The sequence below is a fragment of the Eptesicus fuscus genome, chromosome 18 (genome assembly GCF_027574615.1).
Source record: "Eptesicus fuscus isolate TK198812 chromosome 18, DD_ASM_mEF_20220401, whole genome shotgun sequence".
NCBI classification, from domain to species: Eukaryota; Metazoa; Chordata; class Mammalia; order Chiroptera; family Vespertilionidae; genus Eptesicus; species Eptesicus fuscus.
Genome location: NC_072490.1, coordinates 2506680 through 2519074, shown reverse-complemented (window position 1 = coordinate 2519074; position 12395 = coordinate 2506680). Strand labels below are relative to the sequence as shown.

The 12395-nt window shown below is 46.7% G+C and overlaps 1 protein-coding gene and 1 pseudogene across 1 annotated transcript in view; both read right to left on the bottom strand.

Moving 5' to 3' along the window:
- Positions 1-12395, bottom strand: part of DOCK3 (dedicator of cytokinesis 3) — a 182893-nt gene that overhangs the window by 87596 nt on the left and 82902 nt on the right. The window contains exons 9-10 of the mRNA XM_028132514.2: positions 8421-8462; positions 7711-7865 (exon numbers count right to left, since the gene is read on the bottom strand). Of these exons, the coding sequence (XP_027988315.2) occupies positions 7711-7865; positions 8421-8462 (197 nt within the window). The remainder of the gene's footprint in view (positions 1-7710; positions 7866-8420; positions 8463-12395) is intronic.
- On the bottom strand, positions 943-1149 carry LOC114228603 (U2 spliceosomal RNA; annotated as a pseudogene).

Below are 12395 nucleotides of genomic sequence, written 5' to 3'. Positions count from 1 at the left end.
AAATCAGTACTGTAACTGTATTACTAACAAGTCATTTCCAACACCCTCCTACTGCCTTCTGGATGTAGGAGCTCTACCCAGAATCCAACAGATTCTGAATTCCTGAAAAGGTGAAGGGATTAAGAAGTACAAATTGGCAGTTATAAAAATAGTCATGGGGATGTAAAGTACAACATAGGGAATATAGTTCATAATATTCTAGTAACTATGTACGGTGTCAGATCAGTACTAGACTTATTAGGATGATCACTTCGTTAATCTTATGTATGCCTAATCACTATGGTGGACACCTGGAACTAATATCATATTGTATGCCAGCTGTGATTAAAAAAGAAAAAAAAAGAAATTTAAGAAAAATCCAACCAATTCCTTAAACTCAGCTGTCCCGGCAGTGGTTCCCAGCCTCCCCCGCACACCGGAACCACCTGACAGCTGCGGCTTCGTTAGTCTGGGTGTGGCCGGGCACTGGGACTTCCATTCTAACGTGCAGCCCAGGCTGAAGAATTACTGGTCTCACGTGGAAGGGCTGCCTCCCACAGGGCCCTTCGCCCTTGACCGGAAATCTTCAAGGATACGTTTCTTACTGGTTTGGGAGAGAAAGAGCTAAACACAGATTGGTTGAGCAGGACGGAAGTGGCCTTGGCCTTTAGGGCTGGGTTTGACTCCGCTCTCCACCATTCTGGCAGTGCAGGTTGACCACTCTAGCAGTGTAGACTGAATCTTACTTTGAACCATCAAGATCCCCCAAAGGGGGCGCACCTTTCCTGCAAGTCCCCAAAGGGGGCGCACCTTTCCTGGAAGTACTGCAATACCAGGTCAATGCATGGAGTGGAGGGAGCAAGCTCTTATTCCATTTCCTAAACCAGTGGTCGGCAAACTCATTAGTCAACAGAGCCGAATATCAACAGTACCATGGGCCACAAAGTTTCAATCGCACTGTACGTGCACACCCACAGGTAGCATTTTGTGCAAGAGCCACACTCAAGGGGCCAAAGAGCCGCATGTGGCTCACAAGCTGCAGTTTGCCAACCACTGTCCTAAACCCAAAAACCCATTTAATGCATTGTCCTCAGATAAAGGACATACCAGATATTAAGCCGATAAGAACAGATACTACACTTGATCTTAGCCAAAAGGCAGAGAAGCGAGGATGCTGCCACCAGCTCCCCGCCAGGCTTACCATTGCTGCAGCTTTGACATTTGTGGTTACTTTTATGCCAGAACGATTAGACTGTTTCTCAATATGTAATATTTCTAAAACTCAATTTTGTTATTGTTACTTCAGAATAATAGATTGTTGGAAAACAGTGAATAAAATAGTAAACAGAATTCTTTACTGCTTTTCCTACGTGCTCACTGCTCGGTGTGTTTGGCATAAGCCCGCCCTTCCTCTTTAACAATCTTGGGATTGGCCCACATACCGGTTGCATTTCAATGCCGCCTGGTCTCTTTTTCTCCAGGCTGTGGTTCCTTCTCCCGCCCTAACGGCTTTTAGGCGGCCCCAGGGGACAGCCCGGCGGGGGTTCCGTCAGAGGCTGAAGATGCGGCGGGTGGCCCCTTCTGTGGGGCACGTTTGAAGTGAGCACAGGCCTTGGAGTCCCAATTGCGGAGCTGGGATCCCTACTCGACAGTTCCTGCCTTAATCGCCTGAGTCACGTGGCGCAGGCACCTGTCCCCTCCCCTTAAACGGGGACTCATCGCGAGCTTAGGAGGTGGTGGTGAGAAGTGAGGACAGTGAGGCTGGCCTTTAGGACAGTGCTCCTTGCATCCCGGCTCTTCTGTGCTCCTCCCTGACTTGTCACATCCACCCCACCCCACGTCCATCTGGCCGTGGACCCTTCACGGAGGGGTGAACGTGCCTGAGAAAGGCCTTTCAGAGGTTCCTGATCCCAACGCCCAGGATCCAGCCCGGGAGAGGGGTGGGGCCAGTGTCGGTCAAATTTAAATGAGCAGCTGTTCCAGGCTCCAAGCCCGGCTTTGTGAAGGGTACACATCCGGCCTGAGAAGGGACCTGAGGGCCTGTTTCCTTGGAAAGCAGAAACCTCAGTTCTGAGTCAAAGGAACAGGCACGGCTGAGATCCTTCAGGCAAGGACAGGTCATTCCATTCTCACTAATTAAGTTCAACTGGCAGGATTCCTGAAAATCCGTCAGGATTGCCAGCACTGTGTCCCCCCTCCCCCCATATTAATAAACAGAAGTGTAAAACCAGGACCTCCAGGGAGGCGCTACTTTAAAGGGTGTGGTCTGTAGAATAATGCCCCACACACACAAAAAAATAATAATTACTGGCCTAAAACCAGGTCCCTTAAACCTGTCCACTCCGTATTCCCGCCTGTGGTTAATGGCCTCCACATACACTCAACAGTTACTCCAACACGGCAGGGCTAAGTCCAGTAAAGGTAATAATCAGTGAAGATAATGTAATTTTTGTCCAATAACCAAGGGATGGTTGTAAGACTTGTTTTCCTGTGCACCCTATAAACTACAGCTTTGCTCTCCGTTTTCCAGCTACTGGACTCTCTCGCCTCTGGCGGACTCCCTGGTGTCCGAGCACCTCACCACTTCACACTGTGCTCCCTCTCAGCCCAGGCTCCAGCTCCCGGGCCTCCACTGTCATTGATTTATTCAGTGCATCTCTCTATGCTGTCTTGATACTGAAATATTCCTATTTTCCATTAAAAGCTCTAGAAAGAAAATGCTGTATTTTTGTGTTTAGGTTCAAAACTCAAGGGCAACAATCAGGTTGATATTTAATAGGGAGTTTTTAAGTTTGATCTGAAGAGCCCATGTAAAGTGTATGTGGATGAAAAGGGGGTAAAACTGACAAGTCCAGTGATGGAAAGTAACCTCACAGGGTGATCGGACCATAAATTCCTACCTGGGCAGGTCACGGGGGGTCGTCACACCTGAGGATGTAACTTTTTTAGCAGAAGGTTCATCTTTGTCTTGGGCAAGCCTTGCCATTGTTTTTGTGCAACACATCTTCGAAATAAGCCTTCACCACCCCCAAGGAAGCACATAATCTTGTTAACTCTCCTGTACTAATCCCTGCCTTGTGTTCTCGCACTTCCATGTAATATGCCTCACGTTCCCTCTAATCCTAAATGCATCAAGTAAACTGCAAAACTGTCCTTCTCTGGAGCATTTGAGATACTGCTTCCCAGCAACTGTCACCAGTTTGGACTCAAATAAATTTTTACAAAAATTCTCTACAGGGTTAGACATTCTTAAGTCAACATGTATTATGGCTCCCTGGCAGGTAACGGGGGCCGCTAGGATTTCAATCATAATTAACTGAGTTCAAGGAAAGCAACTAGCGGGATCTCTTTCCACACGAGTCTCTTCTCAATGTGCTCACAAGGAACGCTAGCGGGACTCCTCCCTCAGCAGCAGCAGCCTCCCCCAGAGGCCAGGCTAGGTCAACGTTAGCTTAGGCAGGCATGCTGCAACAGACCAGTCCCCCCGTTTTCCACCACCGAACAGATCTGCCAAGGCGCCCACTCCATGTGTTCTGTGTCTGACACCTCCATGTCCATTTCTCCCATCTACTTGCCTTTGTCTAACAAGGCGGACGGTGGACATTCCTGCTTCCCATGACTGCAAAGGGTCACTCTCCGTTCAGAGCCTCCTCTCATTTGTACCAGTGCTTTTCTTCCTTGCGCCTAGTTCCCGTTACCCTAACAACAGCCTCCCGCGTGCTCCGCGGACACCGAGCCTGCACATCCAAAGCTCCGTGTTCCTTCCTCTCTCAGGAATCTCCATTCGGGCTTTCAAGCAGCACAGAACACACCTTTTCAAATGGAAAGCCCGATGCCCTGACTGCTATGCTGACAGGTCTAGTGCTATTCTACTTTGTCCTGTGTGTTATGATGCAGACAGAGCCGAAGGCAAATTTCTTGTAAACAAAGAACTCAAAGAACCTGATCATTTCCTTTACCCTTTTATCCAGACTCTGTGGGATAGTGTATAAAAACTTTCTCCAGCCTGACATCTAGGCTCAGAATATAATGAGATGGTATGATGGTTACACAGGAGAGCATTTTCTGACCTTATTCTCAGATGAAAACAACACAGGTTTAACCACAGACCAATGTACATATCTAAAGGGAACGTTTCACTTGGCCTATCTCTTTAGCAGATTTTCCCTATAACGTTTCTGAGAATGATCTGATGTGTTGGACATATATGTAGAAGCATGTTGAGTTGGCTTGGCCACTGGAATGCAATACAATTGACCCTTAAACAATGTGGGGATTAGGGACACTGACACCCCTCCCTGGCCACAGTTAAAAATCCATATATAACTTCTCCACAGCCGTCCCTCTGTCTCCATGGAGGAGTGGTTCTAGGACCCTCCCCCACCATGGATACCAAAATGTGCAGATGCTCAAGTCCCTTATCTATAACTAGAGCCTGATGCACGAAAATTCGTGCAAGAGTAGGCCTTCCTTCCCCTGGCTGCCAGCACCAGCTTCCCTCCTGCACCCGGGACCCGGGCTTTGCTCCAGACACTGACAGGCTCCCAGGACCCGAGCGGCTTCCCTCCGGGACCTGGGCTTCGCTCTGGCCCCAGCTTCGTCCGGAAGGACGGACAGTCTAATTAGCATATTATCCTTTTATTATTCTAGATGGTGTAGAAAAATGCATACAGTTGGTCCAACTGTGAATTGAAAATACAGTTGTTTTTTAAATTTAAATTGATTTTAGAGAGAAGGGGGGGGAGAGAGAGAGAGAGAGAGAACACCATGTTGTTCAAGGGTCCACAGCAGAGCCAGGATCCTAGCCCCTCTGACTCCTGCTGGGACTGAGAACTCCCTTGGGGGCCTGGTGCGGAGTGGGCCGAGCCTACCGGCTGGACCTCACCCGGGCCGGAGTGGAAGCCTGAACTGCAGGGCCATCACCAGCTGCACGAGCTCTCGCAGAGGAGCTGCAGTTGCATCGTAGACACGACCTCCTTCGCAGAGGGAAGCAAAACTGCTTGACTTAGAGAACACTGTTCTCACCATCATTTTAAAAGAAAATTCCTCTCCAGGGGCACCTGAGACTTTCAGAGGCAGATTATCTCACTTGGGTAGAATGCTTGACTCTCGGCCAGAACCCTCTACTTCAATTACAGAGGCAGCCGATTTTCAAGGAAAAGTTTATTCCACACAAGGGTATTTTGAATGCCGAGTAAACAGCAGAATAGGAAATGAGGATTTTTTAGCTTGTTTTGCACAGCATCTGTGAAAAGATGGCTACCATAAGTGTTTTCGTGTGATAATCAGGAGTGGTTAAGTTTTTGAGGGCAACTTAGCATTCCTAAGGCCTAACAACAACAACAACAACAACAAAAACAACCCCTCCCCTCCCCAGCCTAGAGAAGACTCCTTGGGGACAGGCAGTGAAGGGGTGAGATCAATCGCTGGCACCTGAGGCTTAGAGCGCCTGCTACCCCTAAGGGCCAGGGGGGAGCCGGGCATGCTAACAGGCACCCCAGCGCCTCAGAGAAAACAGGTCAGTAACACAGTCACACGTCTCCTGTGAATAGGGAATCACAGAGTAGAAAAGGTAAGCGCACCACCCAGAACCACATACAGGTAACACAAATTCTATTTTAGAAGATGACTGTGTGTACTATTTTGAGGAGGTAATTATATGGTAATTGTTAAATATAATAAGATAATGGTTAACAGTCATAGTAGATATGCATACAGAAAACTATTTTTAAAAGGTAATGATTTCCTTATAGAAGGGGAACCCATGATATTAGGAAAAAATAGAAAAGACATCTTAAATTCTGGCCGTTCATAGGCTAAATTCTCCTCTCACCTTACCCCATCATCACTGAAAAGCAAGCAGATGTTTGTGCCACACTGCCAGCTGGCCATTTAAAGACGGGGACAAGTATCAGTGAAACATTTTGGAGTTTTTTTCCATATAGTAAAACCAGTATTTGTTATAATTCATTATAACTGTCTTTTCCTTAAGACTGTTGCCAGCTACTTAAAAAACAATTACTAACAAAACTTCAAATATCTGTCAATTCAAAGATTCTTTTCAAAAACTGTAGTCTTTTAAAAAGTTACTAAAGATTATAACACATATACATGATATGCACGTAGATATAGTTTTTCCCCACAATACAAGTCATACTGTGCATGTAGTTGTGAGCAGTGAACAGTATTTCATTAACGTTCTTTTACATACAGAATGTAGAAGTAGGAGTAGTCCCTGTTTTGGCAGAATTCTAAGATGGTCCCCAAACTTGCCTCTTATGCAAATGTAGTGGCTTTCATCCCAATGATCAGGTTAGATTTTATGACACGACTGACTGTGAAATGAGGGTTCTCTGGGTGAGCCGGTCCTTTCAAAGGTGCAGAACAGGAAGTCAGAGATTCGAAGCCTGGGAAGGGCTCACTGCACGGCTGCTCCTAAAGATGGAGGGGCCGCCCAGGCAAGGACACAGGTGCCGTTCGGAGCCGAGAGCAGCTGCCAGCTGCCGGCCAGCAGCGGGTGGGAACCTCCGTCCGGCACCGTGAGAACCTGAACCTTGCCAACAGCCAGTGAGGCTGGAGCAGTCCCCCAGGCTTTCAGACTAGAACGCAGCCCAGGTGACACTGGCTTCCGCCTGCTGATCCCCTGAGCAGAGCACCCAGCCTGCCTGGACGGACTTCTACTCTCCAGAGCTGTGAACTAAAACGCAGTCATTTTAACTCATTACATCTGTGGCAATTTGTTATGAACAACAGAAAGTAATTTAGTCCCTCCCTTCTTTTTGCCTCAGTATTTTCAAAGGTTACACTATTATTTATTTAGACTGCCTTAAGATATTTGCTATTACAAAATAACAATCTTACATGTATGAGTACAGTTTATTGGTATCAAATTGTTCAAAGTAATATGTACACAATTTTTAAAATGTGCTTATGAAACCAAAAGCAATGACACAAACATTGGAAACACTGGACTTCGTAAAAAGTAAAAACTGCAGTGCATTAAAGGACATTATCAAGGACGTGGAGAAACCCTCCAGAACGGGAGAGCCATGTGTGACTCACGGATCTGCTAAGGGTTTAGCATCCGGAAAGTATAAAGAACTTGCATAACTCAGCTGGCCTCCAGAGGAAGCGGGGCCTGGAGTGGCTCCTCGCCGCTGCCCTCGCCCTCGCCTTGGCGGAAAGCAGGTTCACCTCAGCCCCTGGCTGCGCCTCTCCCCCAAGCCCAGGCCAAGAAGCGCCATGGAGCCAGGCCCCCCTCCTGCCTGGCAGATGCGGTCCCCTCCCAGGCTGCAGCGGCACTGAGGGCTGCGCTGCCCTCACTGAGGACACATTGGCCTGCTGCCCTGCGAGCCCTCCCTCCGCGTGCAGAGGGCAGAGCCTGGCGTCCTGCCTCTGGAGCTGGGCCCCGCGGACCTGCTGTTCCATGTCCCTCCTGCTCCTGTCTCCGGCACTGGACAGGTGCCTCCTTCTCTCCCTGAGGTGCCCACAGCCAAGACCGGGATCGGAGCCTCCACGTGGACGGAGGCGCAGGATAAAAACAGGCCACACTCGTGCCTTCAGGATACACCGGGATCTGAGGCAAAACTGCCAGCTACGTGAGAGGAGTTACTGTATCTTGTCTCGCCTCCCCTGTGCGTCTATCTTCTCTGAAGGCCAGAGAGGCGTATGACCCCAGCTCTACCAGCTTAACCCAGAGCCTCAGCTCATCGAACCTCGAGTAGTTCTTACCTGATCTGCTTGCCTTCCCTCATGTCATACAAGGAAAAGAAGACGTCGGTGTCTTCCCCGATGGTGTTGTAGGTGAAGCTCTTCAGGCTGAGGAAGAAGTGATGCGGCACGGGCATCCGACAGGTTTCCCCATGACGTGGGCGCATTGTGTCTACCTAACGAGAAAGGCAAAACGCAGTGCTGTTTTACTGGTTCCTGGATATGAATCATAAATAGAAGGAAAACTAACTGACTAGCTCCCCGCACTGAGAGGTCCGGGTGGTGTGTTCTCTGCAGGAGGGCGCCGTGTCAATACACTGGCTCTGCGACTGGCAAATACACAGCTGGGAGAAGCAAGCAGCGTGCCAGCGACAGGGGAACGGGAATTCCGACTCACGCGTGAGCACAGTCTCCCCCAGGTCCCACCCATCTCAGCTCTCCAGGGAACCATTCCCCGGTCATTTCCTGGGGATCCTGCCCTGATCCTGATGCACGTGACTGACACGGGGCGGTGGTAACAGTTACCATCCTAAGTGACATTTGTGTTTCCTGGCGGACTGATCACCCCAGCCTCTCAGTCTCCTTTCTTGCAGCTGCGCTGCGTGCAGATGCACAGAGTGGAGCCTGGACCGTCTGCTCACAGGCGGCTCCTTAGAGGAAGAGCACCGCACGAGGGAAAAGCCCGGGGCGTCCTCTCCTGGTGCCTCCCGGGAGGCCGGTGAGCCGCTTACCTGGGACGTGCTCTGCTGTACACTCTGCCGGCTGGATAAATGCTATGGAGAGAAGGAAAGAACACTTCACTCAACTGGGAAGGAACTTCCTATTAAGCATCTTCTTTCCATATTTTAGACATTCTGCTATGTCTTTTATACGTATGATCTCATTTAATTCTGATAACCTTGTTAGATGTTACTCATATTTGGTTAACCCTTAGACAACCAAGGCTTAGCACAAGGAAGCCATTTGCTGAAGTTCACATGGCAAGGTGGTGGCAAAATCTGGATTCAAACCCCGGCCTCTCCAGCTCGGAGTACCCGCCAAGTCACAGGAAGTGCTTGCTACTGGAGTTTTGCTTTGGCTCCGTTCTCTCCACCTACTGCCTGTGCCATGCCCTGAGCTACATGACCCAGCTTTCCCAGGCTCTCCACACTGCAGGAGGTGCAGCCTTGAACCTGAAGGGGCTCCCTCCCACGCATCTCTCCATGCTGCTCCTTTGCTGCTGGCTGAAGTTAGAAGCAGCAGACTCCAATCCCAGCCACACGCAAGTAGGTTGTGAAACTTCAGAGAAATAAATCACTTACTCTCTCCAAGAGGTATTTTCCTTAACTGTAACAATAAGATAAAGGCTTTTGGCTTCCTCACAGGGGTATTATGAGGCTCAAATTTCAAACTGAGAAGCAGCATGATGTAGTAGTTAGGGACCTACGTGAGGACATCTGGTTTTCAACCTGGACTCACACCTGTGTTTCCTCATTTGTAAACTGAGGATAACTTTTTTTTAAATCTTCACCTGAGGACAATTTTTCCATTGATTTTCAGAGAGACTGAGAGGGAGGGAGGGGGAGAGAGAGAGAAATATTGAAGTGAAAGAGACACATTGACTGACTGCCGCCTGCACATACCCCAACCGAGGGTGGGGAACGAACCAGCAAATGAAGTATGTGCCTTTGACTGGGAGTTGAACCGGGAACCCTTCAGTCCAAGGACTAACGCTCTAACCACTGAGCAACAGGCCAGGACAAGGTTAACATTTTGTGCTGAACTCAGCATCATAGGATTTTGTGCAGATTAAGTTAGCATATACCTATATTTGTGAGTGATTGACCACTGTTATCTATGATTAGTATTCTTATTGGCATGCTTCTTTATAATTAGTTACTATAGAAAAGTCAGTCACATTTAGAAGTAACCCTTGCCAATAAAAAAATTTAAAAAAATGATTAGCTCACAAACATTAGGTCCCTGGTCTTAGTGAACTCAATGGTGAGTTTCTATCCTGTTTCCTTTGGGCCCTAGAAGTGTGAGGAAACGCTCATCTGGTGAACTGTTCCTCATCACACAGGGGCAACGACTGGTTTCTGAGTAGAATGGTCTCATTTCTTTTCCAAATACATACATTTAACCCTAGATAAAGCTAAAGTAAACTTAAATATTCATTTAAATGCATCTCACAAGCTGTATTTGCTATTAAATATTCATGTGCATTGTTAGTTAAATTAGCAAATTATTATTGACTATTAACATTCATTCATGGGACTACATGCCCAGGTTGCGGGTTCGATTCCCAGTGGGAAGCGTGCAGGAGGCAGCCGATCCATGATTCTCTCTCGTCACTGATGTTTCTATCTTGCTCTCCCTCTCCCTTCCTCTCTGAAATAAAAACATGTTTTTAAAAAAGTTTGCAATAAAGTTATCAGCCCTCTGTTCACCGTTTTGTGTCCCAAAAAGGTACTTTCAACTCTTTACTGTGTTTTTTCCTAAAATAATAAAATATTTCTTTATGTCATACTTATAATACTCTCTCTCTATCCAATTTTCGATTTCTCTATTGTGGCCTCTTATAATGGAGCTGAGGATTATCGTATTTGTTTATATCTATCTGACTTCAACTATATGTGTAATGTCTCGCATGTTTTGGTCAAAACTTGTTTACACTATTGTAACATTTAACTACTGTTCACCGCTAAGCCAACAGTGTCCTCCAACTACACTTCCTTTCTTCTACTGCTTTCTGCTTTTGTATTGGAGGTAACTTAGTTTTATTTAAATTATAGGGCCTTTTCCTATGCCCTCCAATAGCACTTCCCACCTGGGAAAACCACCCGACACTCCATGACGTGGGCTTTCACCTGGAGACACCCCTGCTGGCGGCGCCTCTGCCCCGAGGACCAGTTACTCTCCTGGCCACCTGCGACCCTGGGCCTCCCGCTGAGGTCACCCCGACATTCTTTGCACCTCTCAACTGAGTCAAAATTCCTTCCCTGGAGGGCACATACTAGCGTCTTTTGGTTTCCTCCCATACTTTAAGTAAATAATTCATTATTCAGTGGTTTCCTGAAAAGGGTCCTTAAAGAAAGAGATTTTTTTTGAGACTTTAAGTGAGCAAAATTCTCTTCAGGTTACTTTCCCATTGGTCGGTAATGTGCTCAGTAAATATAAATTCTAGGCTGAATTCTGTCCCCATCAGCATTTTAAAGGCAACTCTTCATTACTGCTGTTTTCAATGGTGCTTTTAGGAAGACAAATGCTATTCTTACAACAAATCCTTAGTAGGTGACCCACTTTTCTCTCAGGAAGCTTTTCAGCTTTGTGAGCTGAAATTCCACAATTACATGCTAAATAGTTGTTCTACCCTTTCTATCTGGAGACTCTACCTATTTTCTGGGAAAGTGCTTTTTCTAGCTGTATGAGATCTAAGTGACACACAGTGCTGTATGAATTTAAGGTGTAGGATGTGACGATCTGATACACATGTATGCTGTGAAATAAGCTAATTTCATTTCACGTAACCGCCTGTTGCTGGGTGTGAGATTTAAGATCTGCCCTTTTAGAAACTTCCAACACATAACACCCTGCTGTTACCCACCATCCCCAGGCTGTGCAGTAGATCCCAGAGCGTAATCCTCTTCACTGTAGAGGTTTGTACCCTTTGACCAACACCCCCACTCTCAGCCCCTGGCGATCACCATTCTACTCTGTTTCTATGAATTCAGCTTTTTCAGAGTCTACCTATTAGACCATAAAGTATTTGTCATTCTCTCTTTGACTTACTTAGCACAGTACTCTTAAGGTTCATCCATGTTGTCGCAAATGACAGGGTAACCTTCTTTCTTACCGCTGAACAGTATTCCGTTGCATACACACACAGCATTTTCTTTAGTCATTCATCCATCAACGGACATTTATTTAGGGTGATTCTGTGTCTTGGCTACTGTGAATATGCTGCAACGAACATGGGAGTGCAGCTACCTCACTGAGATCCTGATTTTAATTCCTCTGGGTACATATCCAGAAGTGGGATTACTGGTAGCTATATTGTTTATTTTTTGAGGAATCTCCATCCAGTTTCATAGTGACTATACAAACTCACATTCCCACCAACAGTGCACCAGAGTTCTCTGCTCCATATCCTGGCCACCGCTCAGCTCTTGTCCCTGTGGTGACAGGCATTCTATTCCAGGTGTGAAGTAATATTTCATTGCCGTTTTATTTTGCATTTCCCTAATGATTAGTGATATTGAACACCTTTTCATCTTCTTAAATAGAAACTTGTAATTCTTTCTAAAACTTTTAATTCTCACCAGTATACAGGGTGTTCCAAAAAAATGGTGTCCCCCCCAAAATATATACACACTATGTCTGCGGCTTCTATTACATTTTGAAAAGGAAGTGTATTTTAACAAGCACTACCTTTGTCATTACTCAAAGTGCACTTCAGGGGCACCCTGTGTGTTCCTGGAATATGTACATACTCCTTAAAGGGGTTTCACCCCGTCCCTTAGTCTAACCTTAACAGTCACCTGAGGTTTCTGATGTTTGTCTTACAGGAAAATTGTGTGCCTTTCATTTACTTCTTTTCAGTCAGCTTATAAAATGTGATCTTGGCCATTTGCCAACTCAATACATTTTTGTAACAACCAAGGATTTAACAGGTTGTCTCTCTCTTAGAAATATTGACACATTATTTCCATGTTTAATCACTACAT